Below are 18,878 nucleotides of genomic sequence, written 5' to 3'. Positions count from 1 at the left end.
CTTCTGAGTAGAGAGAACAAACCACACCAAAGCCCCTCTTGAAAAATCCACAATTCAAGGCAGCCTGGTGGGTCCTCTGATCTGCTGGCAATTGTCACTGGGCCCGAGACGGATTTCTAAAAACCTCTTTATTTCTGCAGTAGAAGGCAGTGTTCCTTCCTGCTATTCAGCTGAGCAGTTTGGAAGCCTCCAGGCCCCTTTGGAAGCGTGAGGAGGGAGTGGCCTTGGCCAGGGAAGCATCCAGAACTATTGCTTGGATCTTCCTGCCCCCCACCTCGCTCGTACCCCTGCCTCTTACCTGTCACAGTGCTTCTGCAGCTGTTCCCATATCAGCAGGGTAAGCCCCGTCTTCACCTGCTGCAGGTAGGGGCCCATGGATCCAGACGTGTCCAGCAGGACGCACACTTTCCTCTCCAAAATGACTCCGAACAGTCGGCGGCTCCCTGCTCCAGGGTGGGTGGGGACAGAGGCCAGGAAGGAGTGAGGGTGATTTTTCCCACTGCAGCTATCAAATACACCACACCAGCCCCAAATCTGATCATTTGTGGATCAGATGTGAACCCGCTGGGAGATAGCCTCTGTGGTGTTATTGCTAGAGTGGCCACCATTCAAAGGCAGCGTAGGTCGGTGGCCTGGGCTTTGGGAGATCAAGGTTTCCACTGTGACTTTGCTGGAGATGACCTGATTATAACCTCCCTGGGCTTGAGCTTCCTCACTCTAATGGTAGGTGATTGAGTTAAGTGGTGTCACAGCACTGTTTGGGGCTGGAAACAAAGTTACGAGCACAGAGTCTGTACATTGGTCAACAGAAATCAAATGAGCATCCTCGGTGTGCCCAGCGCTGAGCAAAGTGCAGTGGAGATGAGAGAGGGTTCCCTGCCCTCATGGAGCTGCTAGTCAGTAAAGGAAAACAGATGTTATTCTAACAGCTACCCCTCTGGTGAGAGTTCTGACAAACGTACAGGAGTATACACTGGGGAGAATCTGAAAGAGATGGATGTGGGGTGGGGAGCGGACAACCTACGGCTGGGGATGAGGAGCAGCGGCCAAGGAGAGGAGGGAGAGGAGGTATGTGCGGAGCAAACGGACTGAGAAAAGCTCTGAGTGGGAGAAGAGCGTGCCATGCTTGTGGGACAGAGGGAAAGCTGGAGAGGTGGGTACAGGATTTGGGAATTATCCCAAGGGGAAACAGAGAGGGTCAGTGACTTGCCCATGGTCACACAGCCTGGCAGCAAAGCTGAGATTCACATTCAGGTCTTCTGATTCACGTTTTAAGGCAACAGCTAGCCCCAGCCCTTTTGGCACCCCAGGGCTAAATGGAAGTAACACGGAGGAAGCCAAAGAGCAGAAGATGGCATGTCAAGCGTTCCTGAATCACACCTCAGACCTCACTGGAGGCAGGAGTAGAAAAAAATGGAAACCTGCTGCAAAACGGGCTCACTGCTCTCCAGGAAAAGGTGGCCTGAGCTGGCTGGACCCACCGCCCAGGAATCTTCCAGGACTCATGTGGGGTATTCTCTGGCCATGCTCATGGGCACATGAAGACAGTAGGGGAGCCTGTCCTAAAGCGTGGGGGATGTTCTGTGAGGACAGCCAGCCAGCTCTCGAGGGGCCTCCCACACAAAAGGCCAGCTGATCCACCCTGGGAACCAGACAGCGGAAGGGAACACCCTGAAAGCCACTGAGCCCTGGGATTGTCTCCCTAATCTAACTCTGCTTTCTTCATCCATCTCCATCATCACTAACCTTCCCAGTTATCATATTCTTATCCCCTGGATTCCTACTAGGTTCCCCTGACTGCACTCCATCCCCTCAACAATTTATAGTCCAGAGAGATTGGTTGTAACTTGATCACATTTTCCTTATTTAAAATCTTTCAGTGTCTTCCCATTCCTCTTAGGATAAAGTCTGGGCCATGGATTCATCTTCCTGGGATGGGTGCACCCTTTACTCTCAGCCAATCCGGCTTCCTTTCAGTCTTTGTACTCAGCCTCCTCTCCTGTTGAGCAGCGCAGCCACGTCCTGGGAGTCGGTCTTCTCTTTGCTCAGGTGATGTCTATTTATTCTTCAGATCATCTCCTCAGGGAAGCCCTTCATGATCTCCCTGTGCAGGCCTGCTGCCTCTCTCTCCCTGCACCACACCTGTCTCCACCTTACACTCATCTCCGCTGTTCTTTGGGTACCATCCTTCTCCTCTGGACCATATGTCCATGAGCTCCGGGACCACGTGGGGTGCTTCCTCTACCACCGCCCCAGTACCGACCGGGAGAACAACACTCTTTGCTGATTAATGAATGAGTGAATCAGTGTAGTATCCTCTGGGTATGTTTTGAGGTGTTAGATGGTGTTGGGTGTGTAGCTGTGTGTGATGTGAGGGTGCAACTCGTACTACACCATGCATGGCTGGCCTTCACACTCTCCCGGCAGGAAGTGTGTGTCGGAGTGGGGAGTGCACACAACGTCGCTGTTGCCCCACGTTCAGCCTCTGACTTGACAGCTGCGCCTGGGACTTGCAGCCCCCTCCAGAGGCTTTGGAGAGCCGCGGCAGACCAAGGACGGTTTATACCAGGTTCTACTGCAGAGGACTGGACTTAATGAATCTGCACAGGAGCCCGAGTGGCCCACACTGGGATGCTTCCTCCTATCGCCTCAGGAACCCTCCAAGCCCCAAAGCCTAAACACCCTGCCGTTCAGTTCTAGCCAACCGCCCAGCCTTTTGGACTTGATGCTTCAGACCATCCTGATTCCCGCCCCCACGCCGCTTCTGGGATGTGAGTCTGGCTCCCAGCCAGCCCGGCCACTGGCCTCTCCAGAGGGTCCTCAATGCTCTCTGTAGAGAAGAACAGGAGCATTTTCTCTGCTGGAGACCCTCCTATCTCTCCCTTCATGGACCAGTTCTTTGGAGCCCAATCAATGCTAAATTGAGGCTCCTGAGGGCCAGCCCCTCAGTCACACCCAGGAGGTGGGGTGTGGGAGACGGCCTGGACAGACCTGGTTCTCTCTGATGCTGTGGTCTGTGCTCCGCCTCCTGTTATCCAGCACAGTGTCTGACCTCTGAACCCAGAAGTCATGTTGCCGCTGGGTGACAGTTTGTGAGTGCTTAGTCTGGGAAGGAGTGACCCTGGGGTCCCTGGGGTTGCCCTCCCCCTGCCCCTCATGCCCCCTACCCTCCAGGACAGCAGGCAGGCTCACCAGACAGCAGCCACTGCAGCCTCTGGACGTAGCGGCGCATCAGCTTGTCCAGGTGTGTGATGTACACCTCCATTTCCCTGGGGGTGCACTCAATGTGTCTCACTGTCCCCTGGATTAAAGCAAGCAAAGAAAAATACTCCCCTGCCAGCTCTTTCTTCATATCCCCATCACCCCCAAAACAGTTTAGTCTATTGTGGTTCACAATTTTCGCAACACTGTAAAAGCATACATTTTTGTTTGTTTAAAAGCTTTTTTTTTCTTTTATTAAACTATCAAATGCACGGGTTTAGGCAGGTGTGGGGGAATTGGGATGATGGTTTTTGTGTCAAATGTGGTCACTGTCATAACTAAAAACTAAAATAGTCTCTCTAAATTTTAAATAGAAAACCCTTAATGGTAGAATGGGAGGTCGATAAATTTCACATTAAAAGATGACCTCGGATGGAGGAGGCAGGCAGCATGATTAAATGCCCATGAAACTTGTATGGTGGATAATTTTTAGCTTTACCGTTGACAATGTCACATTAAAGGGCAAGGAGAGAAAATGGGGTCTTTTTTTTTTTTAAAGCAGGATTAGATTTTAATTTTGTACTAAATTTACCTGTTCCAGTATCAAAGCAATTAAAAACTACCTCAAAACTAGGACATAGAGAAGCCCCCCTGATCTCCTGCCATAACCCCTGTTTCTGGCCATCTTAACAGAATCACCATCAGAATCGGGGTACAGAGTTCTTACTGGTAAGTATCCTAGCCACTGCTCTGTGATCTCAGCAACAGTTACTAATTCTCATCCCAGAGAGTACCTAGAACCTTGATCATGGTCTCAGGCATTCTGAAGGGCTGGCTTTCCGTCCATCTGGGTTCTGTATCCTATTCCTTGAGGGAAGTCCCCCTTTGAGGGGTTGGGGTTCTTAATAGGAGAAATAAAAGCTGGGGGTTCATACATTCATGTAGACTTTCCCCTAACACACTCAGCCATCTGTGTCTAAGAAGAGACAGGAGCCGGGAGTGAAAAAACGAAACCAATCTTGACTTACATTGATCTCTATGCTGGGGAAGACACTGCAGTATTTGGCTGATGCTGACATCTGTACTGATTTTTGATGAGTGCAGTTGGGACCAAGGTATCTGGAGACCTCCATCTTTAGTTTCTTTAGCCCATAATTTGCTACCCACTTTGGAATAAAGGAAAGAATGATTATCTTGGGTAATTTTGGCTTAATGGAATAATTGACTCATCTTTCAAAAACCTCATTTTTGAAATCTGTCTTGTATTTAAAATGTGGGGTTTCCCAGGTCCTCACCGAGACTACCTCACATGCACATTCCTGCCCCAGTGCTAGAGAGAGATGCAAAGAAATATGGGAAACAGGGAACAAAATTTACTGAGCACGTATTACTCCCTGGTCTGGTGAACCCTGTGGCTTCCTCCATTTCCATTTCAGCCTCTTCCATTAAACTTGAATGGAAACCCTGACTGGTCTCAAGTTTAGATCAATTAAGATATCACAATAAGAGATACAAGAATGACCAGGTTTAAAGCAATCAGCGTATGGTATCCAGGCCTGGACCAATCAGAACCAAGCTCAGACTGACTGACTTGTTGCCAGAAGAAAAGATATCCTATCTTTGGATTCGAACAAGAAGCTGGGTTTTCAGTGCTTGCATCCAAAAGGATCTGACACCACTAAGGACTTTACACAAAATAGACTTCAATTAATCAGCAATCCTATTAGGTACAAGAGTCTTCATTTTATAAATGAAGACATTGAGATTGAGTGACTAGCTAAGGTCACCCAGCTAGGAAGTGGCAGACTTAGGTTCCCACGTAGTTCTCTTTAATCCTTATCCTGACCCTTGACACAGTCATTCTAAGCAGATTTGGTCTCAATTCCAAGTGTGTCCACCTTCCCAGATATAATGGTTGGTGGGAGGAATGATTGCTTGGAAGCATGTGCTGGTACAAACAGCATAATACCACTTGGCTGGAGCAGACTGTATCCTTTCTGGGCAACTCAATAGAAGATCTAGTCCTTCTTAGGCCCCTTCTTTGAGGGTACTTCTTGTATACGGAGCCTGCGAGAAAGAGAGCAGAGTTATCTTGTGCAATTCTCTTACCCTCTCCTCCCCTTTCCATGTCAGTTTCTGTCAATCAAGTCAGTTGTAACATTCCTTAGGTGCAACTTGCTTAGAGATAGGAGGGACTCTTGGGGGATCTAGGGAGGTCTTCTGGGACCCCCCACCTGACTTCCGTGTGTCTCAATGAGTTGCTATTGGGACCTGTGCCTCCTCACAGCTATCAATCCTGCTGACTTGGGCGATTCATGCCCACTTCCTTCCCAGTCAGTCTGAGGACACCGCCCCTCACCAACAGAGCCAGAGCGCTGTACCCAGGGACCCAGGGGAATGCCAACATCACCTTTTCCCATTCTACTGTTTTGTGTCAAGACTTTGCAAGCTCACTTCCTTGGGCTGGGAGATCTGAGCGGTTTGAGGATAGGCCTGCTCCAGGGGGCACTGCTGTCCGTGTCCTGGAGGGGTCACCCTCCCAGGGGGCCTGATCACCTTTCAGGTCTCATGGGCAAGGGGGCTGTCCAGGCATCTGCTTAGCCACCAACTCACCCACGTTATTCCCCGTCTCTGTGTAGAACAGCAAGAGAGCTGTTTCTGCATCCCTCGATTGGGTCTTCTTCCTCCACTTGACGGTCCCTTTCTTCACTGGCGGGGCTGCAGCTAGAGGACATTTGGCCTGTTGTCTGGTTCTGCCTTGAGGGCTTATGTGGTGAAGCTGTGCAGTTTGGCTTAGAGACTTGTCAACTTCAGCTATGCTCTGCCCTCAGAAATGGGGCTCCAAGGTGGCTTATGAGTTCCTGACTCTGACTCTGAGTCAAACTGACTCTGGCCTCACCGGGATCAGCAAAGCTAGAGCTGCTGCTACTTACCAGGCTTGGTGCGAGGTGCCTCCCGGTCCCTGTCTGGTTTTATCCTCACAGTCCCCCAGTTTACAGATGAGGCACGGGGGACTCAGAGTCAGCAAGAAGTAGAGCAAAGATTCTACCCAGGTCTTGCTGACTCCGGGACTCCAGAACTCTGCTCTGAACTACTCTGCTGTTTCTGACATTAGAAGTAAGACACATGGTCTTAGATTGTATGAACTGAATGTTTTCATAAAAATACCAATTCCTTGTCATGACCAGCTGGCACTGGACACTCTCCTTAGTCCCTCTGAGCCTGAATTTCTTCATCAGTAAAACAGAGGAACTAATAGATTCCTTGCTATATAGGATGGATGATTACAAGCTTTAAAGGGGACAGTCTTAGCAGAGGGCAGGCGCACGGTCACTGATCACTTTAGTGACTGCCATCACTCATCCATGTCTTAGCCGTGTCTGCTCACCCCTCCCATCCCGTGGCCATGCCTTACCTGCGGGGATGCCTGCTTTGCCACTGAGTGGACGCATTGGCAGAGCTTTCAAGGGGGGCCTCTTCTCTCTGTGAGGGTCATCTTTAACACTCTAGAAAACAGGCAGCCTTTCCCATCAGAGGCCTGTTCTCTGTGGTGGGCAGTACCCCCATCACCCCAGTCCCAATATGTCAAGTAGGAACCTTTTCATGGAGAGGCCTGAGGAAGAAGTTTTCTCATATGTTCACCCCTCTCCTGCAGCAGATACGGAGAGGACTCTGGTGTTTGAGGTGAAAGATACATGTGTGTGTGTGCATATATATGAATGGGTGCATGCGTGTGTGTGTGTGTGTGTGTTATGGGAGAGGGCCTGTGGAAGTTCCCTGGTGGTCACGTGGTTATGACTTGAAGCTGTCATTGCTACGGCCTAGGTTCAATCCCTGGTCAGGGAACTGAGATCCTGCAAGCCATGAAATATGGCCAGAGAGAGCGCTTGCTAGGACCGCTGTGGGGATTTGCCTGAACCTTCTTCAACAGCTACCTGCCCCTCTTCTTACCGGCCTGGGATTTCTGGGCCTCCAGGATGACCAGCAACCACTCAGCAATTTCTGTGCCACGTCGGGCACCTCAGTTTTAAGGGAGGGGTTCCTTCATTACTGGGCACAGCCGGAATGTGGTGACAGCTGAACAGAGTCACCCAGGCCCGGGGCCAGCTGACCCCCATCATCTACCCAGATCCTCTCCCCTCGTTTTAGGAGGCCTGTTAGGGGCCCTGGTGCAACCCAAGGCCCCTCACACTGAAGGCCCAACCGGCAGACTCCGAGACCCTGGGGTTTCACCTCAGAATTCGGGAAGACGAGAAGGTGCCGGCTCCCGACCCCTGGTGGAGTCTGTGCACGAGAGCGGTGTGGACAGAACCTCTGAGAGTGCAGCCCCGGGAAGGGAGGGAGCTGTGTTCACCAGGGTCTGTCAGCTGGTGAAATGCTGAAGAGTTCACACACCTCACTGTGGCTTCTGCTCACTAGTGCTGTGGAGTCTGGGGTCTTCCCCCAGGCACACTCCTAGATGCCCCTTGTGATTGTTACGGTGGACATTTTATGCAGGGCAGATTTTGACAGGCTGTGAACAAGGATCAACCCTGGGGAAGGCCCAGGTCCAATCAGGCCCCTGTAAGCCTTGAGCAGAAGCAGCAAGAGCCCATTAGATGCCCCTTTGCCCCTGAGAAGCCCTCCGGATGAGCCCTCCTGCCTTCTAACCAGCACGTGTAATAATGGGTGCCAGTTCCCTGGAATTCTTAGTACCACAAGGCTGGGATAACCAGGCAGAGCCAAAGCTGGAGTGGAAGGGGTGGCCAGAGCCGAGAAGCAGGCCCCTGGGGGTCTCCTCCCCCTGGGAGGCCGGGCCCCTGACCACTGAGGACACTACCCCTGCCTCCACTGGCCCTGGGACCTGGGGACCTGGCCCAGGCCACTTCACGATCTAGGAAGGACCAAGAGACAAGGTGGAAACAAAATCCTCTGTGTGTTATTAGGGGAGGGGAGTCAAACCATTCTGGCCACGGAGGGTGCTGCGGGCTTGGAAGGACAGAACTTCCTGGGCTGACTTCTCGGCTGGAGCACATTCGGCTTCTCTTTCAGGAGGGCTGCACTTGACTGTCCTTTCCCAGACTGGTTCTTCAGGGAGGACACGAGTAAGGCACACTGCAGGAGGGAATGGGAGAGTCAGGCAGGTGCCTCCCCAGGGAGTGTGTGCACACACAATTGCCTCCCCAGGGAGTGTGTGCACACACAATTGCACACACACACACACCACACACACACAGCAGGAGGGGCTGAGGCCACTGGGGCCCCTGGATTTTTCTTTCTACCCCTAGAGTGCTGCCGGGAGCTGAGAGTTCTATGGTCAAGCCTACTAATGATAAGTACAGAGGTCCTGTGATGCATCAGGCTAGTTAGTGGGCGAGTTAGTGCCTGGGGGTCTCAAAGCCTCTTGTCCACGAGACAGGTGACTACACAGGCCGGGTAAGTGCCATCTTATCCCATTTTACAGGTGAGGAAGTAAACCTTACGAACTTAAAGGACTTGCCCAAGGCTACTGCGAGTATTCTTGCCTGGAGAATCTCATGGACAGAGGAGCCTGGTGGGCTACAGTCCATGGGGTTGCAAAGAGTTGGACACGGCTGAGCAACTTCACTTCACTGCGAGTATACAGTGGATCTTCCATTTATTCTCAGGTGGACCTTGTCCCAAGGCCAGTTTTCCTCCATATGTGGACCCTGTGCCCACGACAAACCCTGGGGGCCCGCAGAATGGTGGTGTAATACTTGGTTCCTTTGCCTACCTGTTTCTCAACTGCCTGAAAGATTCTTCAATAATTATTCTCAATCAAAGCACTAGAAAACACCACTCGAATGTAAATAACACCACATGAGGGTGGCTTAAACCAGTATTGCCACCTTGGGAATGTTTATATATATATAACCTTGGGAATATATATATATATATTCCCACCTTGGGAATGAGGGAGCAGGACTAATGGGCACCTGAGAAGCAGTTTTTTCAAAACACCAAAAAGGGGCCCTTTCAGGGTGGAATGCTCAGACACATTTTGGGGAGCCACAGGTCTGCCAGTCCATGGCTCCACCCTCCCAGGAGCTCACAATGTAGTTGGGAGACCAGCAGTTCTGGCAACGGTGATACTTGAAATGTGATTCACCTACATGCTCTGTCCATCCCCTGGCTTCAACTGCCCCGCACCTCTATGTCTGGCCCTCATCTTTATCCACCTGCCAGAAGGATGCCCCCACTTACTATCTCATAAGTCGCACAGACTCACCTTTGTTCTAGCCTCTCTGAACCCTATCCTGATTTCTCTCTCTGGGTCTATGGCACCACTGTCTACCAGATCCCCCAGCAAGTCACCCCAGGATTTCTTCTTCTTTCTCACCCCGTGCATTCAAGCAGCCACAAGTTTGGTCAATTCTTCCTTAAAAACATGATCTCAAATTTGTTCCTTTGTGTCCATTCTCATTGCTCCTGATTCGATCTGGTCCCTCTCTCACCTCACCTTGAACTGCTCAACTCCTTCTCTGAGGAGGTGACACTTTAGTGAACCCTGAATAATATGGATAATATGGACCTCGGAGGGGTCCTGGCTGAGGAAATAGGTGCAAAGGCAAATTTGGGAAGGAGTTTGATCTGTTCAAGGGTGTACAGGCCAGGATGCAGAGCACACAGACCTGAAGCCAGTGACTTATAGGAAATCCGCATGTTTCATTGGAAGCCTTTGGTGTCTGTGGATCAGCACAAAGGTGGAGAGCTGACATGGGGGGAGTCGTGTCCCCCAAAAGATATGGTCCAAATTCCCGGTACCCGTGAACGTGACCTTACTTGGAAACATGGCCTTTGTAGATGTAATTAAGATGTAAGTTAATGAGGCTGTACTGGAAGGGTGGGCCCTTAATCCAATATGACTGATGTCCTTAGAAGAAAAGAGACACAGACACACGCACAGAGGGAGGAGAGCCACGTGGAGATGGAGGCAGGGATTAGAGTGAGGCTGCCACAAGCCAAGGAATGCCAAGGAGTGCTGGTGATAAGGATGCCCTACTTGACCAAACTTTGGTCATGCTCCTCTGAGCCCTCTTCTTGACTGGGTTTTGACTGCTCCGAAATCACTGCAATGGTGACTGAAGCCATGAAATTGAAAGATGCTTGCTCCTTGGAAGAAAAGTTATGACCAACCTAGACAGCATATTAAAAACAGAGACATTACTTTGCCAACAAGGTCTGTCTAGTCAAAGCTATGGTTTTTCCAATACCCATGTATGGATGTGAGAGTTGGACTCTAAAGAAAGCTGACTGCCGAAGAATTGATGCTTTTGAACTGTGGTGTTGGAGAAGACTCTTGAGAATCTCTTGGACAGCAAGGAGATCCAACCAGTCCATCCTAAAGGAAATCAGTCCTGAATGTTCATTGGAAGGACTGATTTGAAGATGAAACTGCAATACTTTGGCCATCTGATGTGAAGAACTGACTCATTGGTAAAGACCGTGATGCTGGGAAAGATCGAAGGTGGGAGGAGAAGGGAACGACAGTGGATGAGATGGTTGGATGGCATCACCGACTCAATTGATATGAGTTTGAGCAAACTCCGGGAGTTGGTGATGGAGACAGGGAGGCCTGGTGTGCTGCGGTTCATGGGGTCGCAAAGAGTTGGACACAACTGAGCGACTGAACTGAACTGAACTGTTGAACCCAGTTTTAGCAAAGAATCCTGTTAAGCTTGTTTAGCAAGAATCTCTCTACCCTTGACATCTAATCAACTTCATCTTAGTAACTTTCATTCCACTAACCCTCTTACTCGGCTCATTGGCTATAAATCCTCAGCTATCTTTGCTGTATGATCAGAGTTGAGTTCAACCTCTCTCCCTGATTGCAGTCATCTTGAAGTGTCTTCCTTGCCATTTTTAACAAGCATCCAGTGAAATTTCATTTCTAACAGCAGTCACCACGAGAAGTTACGAAGAGGTAAAGAGAGATTCTACTCAGAGCCATTGGGGTGGGGGGTCATGGCCCTTTAGACACCTTGATTTTAGGCTCTAGCCTCTGGAACTGGGAGGGAATAAATATCTGTCATTTTAAGCCACCTCTTTTGTGGTCCTTTAATGACAGCCCCAGGACTCTAACAGAAGCCAGCGTAGTCATTGATTGTCCCATACGTAAGGCATACCTTTTGGGAGTAGTTGAGAGCCTTTTCCATTTCAGACGTGATGGCATTGATATCATCACTTTCATAAATACCTGGAAATAAAGTACATCATGAGTGTGGGGGAGGGGTGCCGATTCTGGCAAGTGTCCATATCTGTAACCACAAGGGCCACGTGAAGGTGACCTCAGCCCAGGGGGCAGGCTGGGGTCTTAATGGGCTGAGCTGACCAGCCCCCACCCCATGCTATCTGGTGGTAAAGGAGATGGGCAGATATAGTGAGGATACCAAGAGCGGAGCCAGCCCTGGGACCCAGCACCCTGGCACCCAGCCAAAAGCTCTCACCCACACAAGAGTAGGTCAGGGAAAGGTCCTGCTCCTCTAGGGACTAAGATCCACCTTGAGGTTACTTAAAGTAGCTAATGTCTGCAGTGATTAATGTCTGTAGTAATATCTCAAATATGACTCATTTGAGTGGGACTAGAGTTGTGATGCCTAAGAAAACAGACTCTGGGTTCAGCTCCTGGTTCCTTACTTACTACCTCTGTGCTCTGGGTCCTGTGTCTCACCTTCACTAGCTGCAAAATAGGGTAATAATCATAACCCATTTCATAGTGTTATTGTGAGGAATGAATCACAACATGTTTAAAACACTTAAAACCGAGTTTAGCATATAATAACTGTTTTATAAATGCTTGCTATTATCAATAATAATCACCAATAATAACTTCAATGTACGTATCCGGCACTTTTCATGAGTTCCAGCCCCAGCTATGCCATTCATGTCCCCGGAAGTCATTTCTTGATTTGTAAATCAGAGAGATCAGAACACACTCTTGTGTCCCAAGCTTCAATCCCTCCTGAATCACGTCACAATTTTGCATTGCCTGCATATCACCTAAACCATAATTTACTTAAAATATGTATTTTTAAATTTTTTAAATTGGAACATATTTGCTTTACAATGTTGCGTTAGTTTGTACTGTATAACAACATGAATCAGTGATAATTATGCAAATACCCCCTCCCTTTTAAGCCTCCCTCCCCACCCCTACCCTATCCTTATGTTCATGGCATAGGGAGCTATGTCGGTCCTGAGACTACTGTCTGCAAAGAAAGAGGTGGAGGGACCAGCACCACTCCCTCACCTGTGTCTCCAAACCAGTGGAAGCGACCACCAGCAGCCCGGGTGACCTCCCTGTAGGCGGCGGCCGTGTCCGTGCGGCTGGCATAGCAAGCAGGGGGCATGGTGTCCGTCTGTGACTCACCCACGTAGAAGAGACACACGTTCAGGTGGAAGTCACATCCCCCGCAGGCCTCGGCCATGTAGGCGCTGAGCATGGCCTGTGGGCAGAGAGGAAGGAGGGGCCCAGGGCTGAGGGCTTTTCAAGCTGCTGGTCTTGGGTCAGTTCAGCCCAGTCTCTTTCTTGAGGACCTACTGTGTACCAGGTCTAGTACGTGGCACTGAGGAGGGAAAGATGGAAGAGCCTGGGTCACCATTTCCCTTACTATCTTAATAGATCTTGGTGGGGAGCCGGGCCTGAGATCTTAGACCCGCAGCCTCTAATCCCCTGGGAGCTCATGAGACATGCAGACTCTCAGACCCCCGGGAGCCAGGTCTAACAACTTCTGCATTTGAACAACATCTCCAGGTGATAAAGTCTAGATGGGAAAATCATGCGGGAGAAACTGGTCGCTAGGCGTCCACCCAGGGGAAGATGTGGGGGTCCTGGAGGATAAGGGAGGCTGAGACGAGGCTCACCCACCATGTCCTGGTCAGGGATGCCTCCCGTGAAGAGGTAGATGCCCTGTGACTGCTGATCTTCTTTGTCCTTGAAGTCCACTTCCACAGCCTTCCGCAGGGCACTGAGGACGTTCCGGCTGCCCTGACACTGCAGATTCAGGACCCACCTGGGGGGCAGGGAGGCCGTGCTGGCACAGGGCTGCCAGACCCCAGAGGGGAGGGTGGGGAATGGAAGGCGGATGTTTCCCCATTTGCGTCTGTGCCACCTGTTGGAGGGCAAAGGTTCTAGAGAGAGCTACTTTCTGGGGGAGAGAAGGGGCCAGAAAAAGTAGCACCAGGGAGGCTGCTGTCAGACCCAGCAGGTCACCTACCGCCAGGCGCTTTGTAAGTTGCTGTGGCTGGCGGCAACCATCTCAGGCCTCCAGCTTTCGATGGTGCTTCCGAACCTTGAAGGAAGGGAAAGAGGGCTTGTTTTTAGTGGGGAGATATGTTCCCCAGTTCACTGGGCTTCCCAGGATTTTAAGGGGGCAAAATTCTGGTTGAAAGTGAAAGTTGCTCAGTCGTGTCTGACTCTTTGCAACCCCATGGACTATACAGTCCATGGAATTCTTTAGACCAGAATACTGGAGTGGGTAGCCGTTCCCTTCTCCAGGGGATATTCCCAACTCAGGGATCGAAGCCAGGTCTCCTGCATTGCAGGCGGATTCTTTACCGCCTTGAACCGCAAGGGAAGCCCAAAATTCTGGTTACCTCCCCAAAATGTTAGGATGTCACCCACAAGCTCCTTGCTGGTCAGGACAGGTCCCAGCATATTCACGGCAGGAGCAGAGCAGGGACCCTCCGTGTCGACCAGCCAGGACCAGTTTGGCCAGACCTCTCCCCTGAGGAAGGGTACTCCCTCCCCTGGGTAAACTTCCCCACCTCCAGGGAAGGAGTCACTGTTCTCTTTTTGGCTCCCTTCACATGGATTCAGGGCTTCTCGGGTATCTCAGATGGTAAAGTGTTTGCCTGCAATGTGGGAGACCTGGGTTCAATCCCCCGGTTGGAGGAAATGGCAATCCACTCCAGTACCTTTGCCTGGAAAATCCCATGGACAGAGGAGCCTGGTAGGCTACAGTCCATGGGGTCGCAAAGAGCACAGATTCATCCTCAAAGCTTTCACTCTCCACCTGTATTACAGTTTCTCTTTTTTATATGCATCAGCTCGTTCTCCCTATGAGACAGAATTTAAATCTTTGAGAAGAAGATTTATCCCCTTTATCAAGGAAAAGCTGTCCCCTCTCTTGTTCGAGAGCAATTCCTCCACCTGGCTTCTTGACTTGACCACCACCAACCTTTCTGAGACCCTGCCCGTGGTGACCTCCCGCCCACCCCTACCCCTAGGTCTACTTTCCTCTTCCCCTCTGACTCTCTTAACTATCATTCTACCAGGGTCCACTCTGCCAGCTACGCCTCTCTCTTTCCTCTCCTCCTTCACAGACAGGCTCCCTGGAAAAACAGTACTACTTCCTCATTATCTGCTTCTCAAACCTCTGCAGTCAAGCTTCCACCCCAGGCAGTTCTCTGGCAAATATTAATGATGACCTCTTTTCCTAATCCCATGGAAATATCTCTTATTATAGATGGATAATAAATCCTCTATTGTAGTTGAATAAAAATTCTAACAATATACAGACAGTGAAAATTCCTTCAATTTTATCCCTCCCTCCAAATTTCTGTTAACTCTTTGTTCTATATTCTTTTGGATTAAAAATTGTTAGATAAAGACAAATCGACAGAAGTGGAATTATAGCCTTTCTTCCCAACCCGGTGACCTTGTTTTCTACCATAAATCAGTGTTTCAGCCAAATGGATAGAAACTGCAAGTTTGTGAAGAGAGTCTGGAAACCTGGGGGTACTAAGAAAGAGGGTGGGAGTCAGCTTAGCATGGTTATTTTTTCACTTTACACAATAATTTAAAAAAATTTCTAGCAAAATAAAAGAAATGGAGTTATATAACCTATACTATTTATTTCCTTTCATTTGGACTTATTGAGGAACTTTTCGAAATGTACTCACGTAACTCTCCCACATTTTTTTGAATAGTTGCATAGAATTCTACAGTCAGGTTTATTTTACCAGTTCCCTCTTGTTTTTTTTTCCAAGTTTGTCAACTGTCAGAACTCTGCATTGAAAATCCCTTCAAGGTTATCTTAGCACAATCATCTTAATATTTCCTTTGGATATTTCATAAAGGTTTAATTGAAGGAACAAAGGTCATACTGATCCAGTGCTTGTTTCAGTAGCACATATGCTAAAATTGGAACCATATAGAGAAGATTAGCATGGCCCCTGTGTGAAGATGATACACAAAATATTAGGAGCTTGGGATTAACATATACAGATTATTATATACAAAACAAATAACCAACAAGACCTGTCTTGTTGACCTACTGTCTAGCACAGGAAACTACACTCAATATTTTGTAATAACTTACAAAGGAAACAAATCTGAAAAACAATATATATATACAGTTTATAACTGAATCACTTTGCTATATACCTGAAACTAACATTACATTGTAAAGCAACTATGTGCGTGTTTGCTCAGCTGTGTCTGATTCTTTTCAACCCTATGGACTAGAGCCCGCCAGGCTCCTCTGTCCATGGGATTCTCCAGGCAAGAATACTGGAGTGGGTAGCCTATCCCTTCTCCAGGGCATCTTCCTGAGTCAGGAATCAAACAGGACTCTCCTGCGTTGCTGGCTGAGCTACCAGGGAAGTACCAAATCAACTATACTTCCAATTTTAAAAAATGTAATACAAGGGCTGTACCAAACTACATTTCCACCAACACTTTCCAGGAGTGCCCTTTTCACCAAATTATCATCAGCTTTGGGTACTATCAATCATTTAAATGTTTGCCAAACTGAATTGCAAAATCACTATGTCTCATTGTTTTCCTATCAGGGAGCTCTATTGCCAGTGAATTCCTTCTTTCTTCTCCTTCAGTCTTTGCTTCTGCAGGCCCTAACTCTGTTTCTTTCCAAGATCCTCCTTTAATTGGGAAAGGTGAAAACACCTTTCTCTCCTGGTTTCCCTCCTGCCTCTTGGACTGCTCCTCTTGTTTCTTAGGTACTTCCCTTTCTCTGCCGTTCAAATGGCAGTTTCTCCCAAATTCTCTCCTTGGTTGGCATCTCTCCTCCATCGCGTCTCCACAGGGGCAATACATGCCCTCCCATGTCTTCAACTCATGCTGATGGCTAGAGCTCCAACCAGGAGACTCTCCAAACTCTTAAGGATCTCAGACTCTTTATGTTTATCTTTCAAACTCTGCTCCACCTGGCACACCTCTTCACCATTCCCTCGTCCCCTCCAGCCAAACAGTGACTACATTCTGCATATGTAACTCCTTGCACCCCTCACAGGCCCCTCTGTCTTTCATTCCCTCTGCCTTGGCTCAGGTCTCCCCTCCAATATTGCATCCCTTCAGCCAGTCCTTCACCTTGTAACTCAAGTGTCTCAAGATTATTATCTTGCTTAAAATCCTTCAATATCTATATGTCCTATAGTATAAAAGCTCCTGTTTAAAAAAAAAAAAAAAAAAAAAAAAGCTCCTGTTTAAAGCCTCCATCATCTGGGGTTTCCTTTAGTTTCTGGGCCATCTGGTTCTCCCTCTCACCCTTTGTTCACACTCAACTACTCACACTGCAGGTCCGCAAGGTTGTGTAACACATCACACCTCTGTGCTCTGCTCACTGCACCAGAAGGCCCCTTCTCCAAATTCCCCGCCTCTTCTGTGTGCTGGGGATACACCGGTTCTTTGTCAAGACTCAGCTAAGATTTCCTGACCCCACTCTTCCCAGGTGAATGGACTGACTCCACCTTTGAGTTGATACGGGACTCCCATATCCTGCCTTCTACTTATTTCTTCAGAAAACATTTAATAGCATTTATATTTTAACATTCCTGCTTCCTACTACTAGGTCATAAGTTCCTTAAGGACAGGTATCATGTGTGTTAACTTCTAAATCCCTGATGCCTAGCATACCTACAGTACATGGCAACCTTTCAATAAAAGTTTGTTAAATGAATGAATGGGATGAATGAATGAAAATGTTGTCCAAAATCCTTCTCTAAGCATTTTTCTGTAGAATTTATTAGGGAATGACTAGGCTCTGGTGCAATTTAATATATAATAATAACTGCTGACTTATTAGGTTGAGAACACTCCCTATATGATGTGAAGTTGTGTAAAAAAAAAAATATATATATATATAACTACCTATATTTAAATTATATATAATTTATAGATAAAAATATAAGTAACTATGTAGATAGACCTACAACTTAAATATTTATACTATTATATATATCATATATAATTTAAACATATATAGTTAAACATACTACATATTAAATATTTATACTTTAGATTAAATTGTTAAAATTTATATACATAATTATGTATAAAATACATAATTTAATTATATAGCTATATAGTATTAATTTATATTATATATACTTATATAAGGGCTTCCCAGGTGTTCCAGTGGTTAAAAACCCACCTGCCAACGCAGGAGACATAAGAGACATGGGTTCAATTCCTGGGTCAGGAAGATCCACTGGAGAAGGAAATGGCAACCCATTCCAGTATTCTTGCCTGGAGAAGCCCATGGACAAGAAGCCTGGTGGGTTACAGTCCATGGTGGTCCATGGGGTCTCAAAGAGTCAGACACAACTGAAGCGACTTAGCATGCAGCACACACACCTACTTATATATAACTTAAATACATAGTTTTAAATATAATGGAGCCATGCAGTTTTATATATAAAGGTCTAATTTAATTCTATATAGCTCTATATAATCTATATAACATATAACTATATATAATAATAATATTGATATATCTATGTACAATTAAAATTTATAATTGGAATTCTGAATGTTTAAAATATCGTGGCTTGCTAGAACTGAGGTAGGAGCCAAGCCTGGGGACCCTTCTTTTTCTCTTTTGTGTTTATCAGCTTGGGGGCCAAATGGGGCAACTGGGCTGAGTTACTTTATCCTGGCTGATCAAACAGTGTGTTTTGGGGCCGCTTATCACCTTCACCCCAGGGGGACCGTCCTACAACCGTTTAATTATTCAATGCCCCAAACAAGATGGTTCAAATCAGATAAACGGACAGCCCTCCTAGGAGGCCCGCTGCCCATACATCTGCTGTCCTGCCAGAAGCCCCAGCCTGGCGATGGCGTCCCAGAGCCCACGCCCTCCCACGGGGAAGCGGCTGCCTACGCAATGATGTTGAAGCAGTCCTTGTTGGACAGCTGCTCCTCCAGCAGGCGTCGCAGGGAGTGCTGGATATGAATAATGTACATGGAATTGGTCACGGAGATATCGAGCAGTATAACCACCCTAAAAAGAAACACAAGCTTTAAGAGGAGAACCGAATCTCTCAGATAATGTTTATTCTGTTCCATTTTACTATTTAACGTTTTTTCCAGGGGAGTTCTGCACGCCAAATTCACTCCTGGCCAAATCTTCTCGGTGGCTTGAGGTCAACACAGGCAGTAGCCTGAGGGGTCATGGAACCTTTTCTGCAGGAGGGTCTATCATGGAATAAAGCCTCGTGGTGGACACAGTTTAAGGGCAGGACTGCATATAATGATTTCATACATTTCTTTGTTTTAAATCACTAGCATTCATACTACAACAGGTTGGGGTCTGTGCAGGGAAAACAAAGAAGCTAAGCAAGTTAGATGGGGAATTAGATATAACTGGGGCCTCCGGGGAAATGTGTCTTTTTTATTTTCTCTCTCTGTTTTAACATCTCTTGCAGTGGAGAAGGCA

At 47.9% G+C, this 18,878-nt stretch overlaps 1 protein-coding gene and 1 non-coding gene across 2 annotated transcripts in view; one reads left to right on the top strand and one right to left on the bottom strand.

Annotated features, from left to right (window-relative positions):
• VWA3A (von Willebrand factor A domain containing 3A) overlaps positions 1 to 18,878 on the bottom strand; it is a 48,117-nt gene that overhangs the window by 3,787 nt on the left and 25,452 nt on the right. Inside the window, exons 16-27 of the mRNA XM_065919287.1 lie at positions 18,324 to 18,443; positions 13,419 to 13,493; positions 13,070 to 13,214; positions 12,452 to 12,647; positions 11,328 to 11,398; positions 8,143 to 8,295; positions 6,617 to 6,707; positions 5,815 to 5,925; positions 5,171 to 5,268; positions 4,230 to 4,367; positions 3,193 to 3,301; positions 299 to 443 (exon numbers count right to left, since the gene is read on the bottom strand). Coding sequence (XP_065775359.1) covers positions 299 to 443; positions 3,193 to 3,301; positions 4,230 to 4,367; positions 5,171 to 5,268; positions 5,815 to 5,925; positions 6,617 to 6,707; positions 8,143 to 8,295; positions 11,328 to 11,398; positions 12,452 to 12,647; positions 13,070 to 13,214; positions 13,419 to 13,493; positions 18,324 to 18,443 — 1,452 coding nt within the window. The remainder of the gene's footprint in view (positions 1 to 298; positions 444 to 3,192; positions 3,302 to 4,229; positions 4,368 to 5,170; positions 5,269 to 5,814; positions 5,926 to 6,616; positions 6,708 to 8,142; positions 8,296 to 11,327; positions 11,399 to 12,451; positions 12,648 to 13,069; positions 13,215 to 13,418; positions 13,494 to 18,323; positions 18,444 to 18,878) is intronic.
• LOC136162125 (U6 spliceosomal RNA) lies at positions 15,317 to 15,424 on the top strand. Its single transcript, XR_010661968.1, has one exon. It is a non-coding gene; the product is annotated as a U6 spliceosomal RNA (small nuclear RNA).

The sequence above is a fragment of the Muntiacus reevesi genome, chromosome 2 (genome assembly GCF_963930625.1).
Source record: "Muntiacus reevesi chromosome 2, mMunRee1.1, whole genome shotgun sequence".
NCBI classification, from domain to species: Eukaryota; Metazoa; Chordata; class Mammalia; order Artiodactyla; family Cervidae; genus Muntiacus; species Muntiacus reevesi.
Note: the sequence above shows the minus strand (reverse complement) of the source record. Positions and strands in the feature narration are given on the sequence as shown.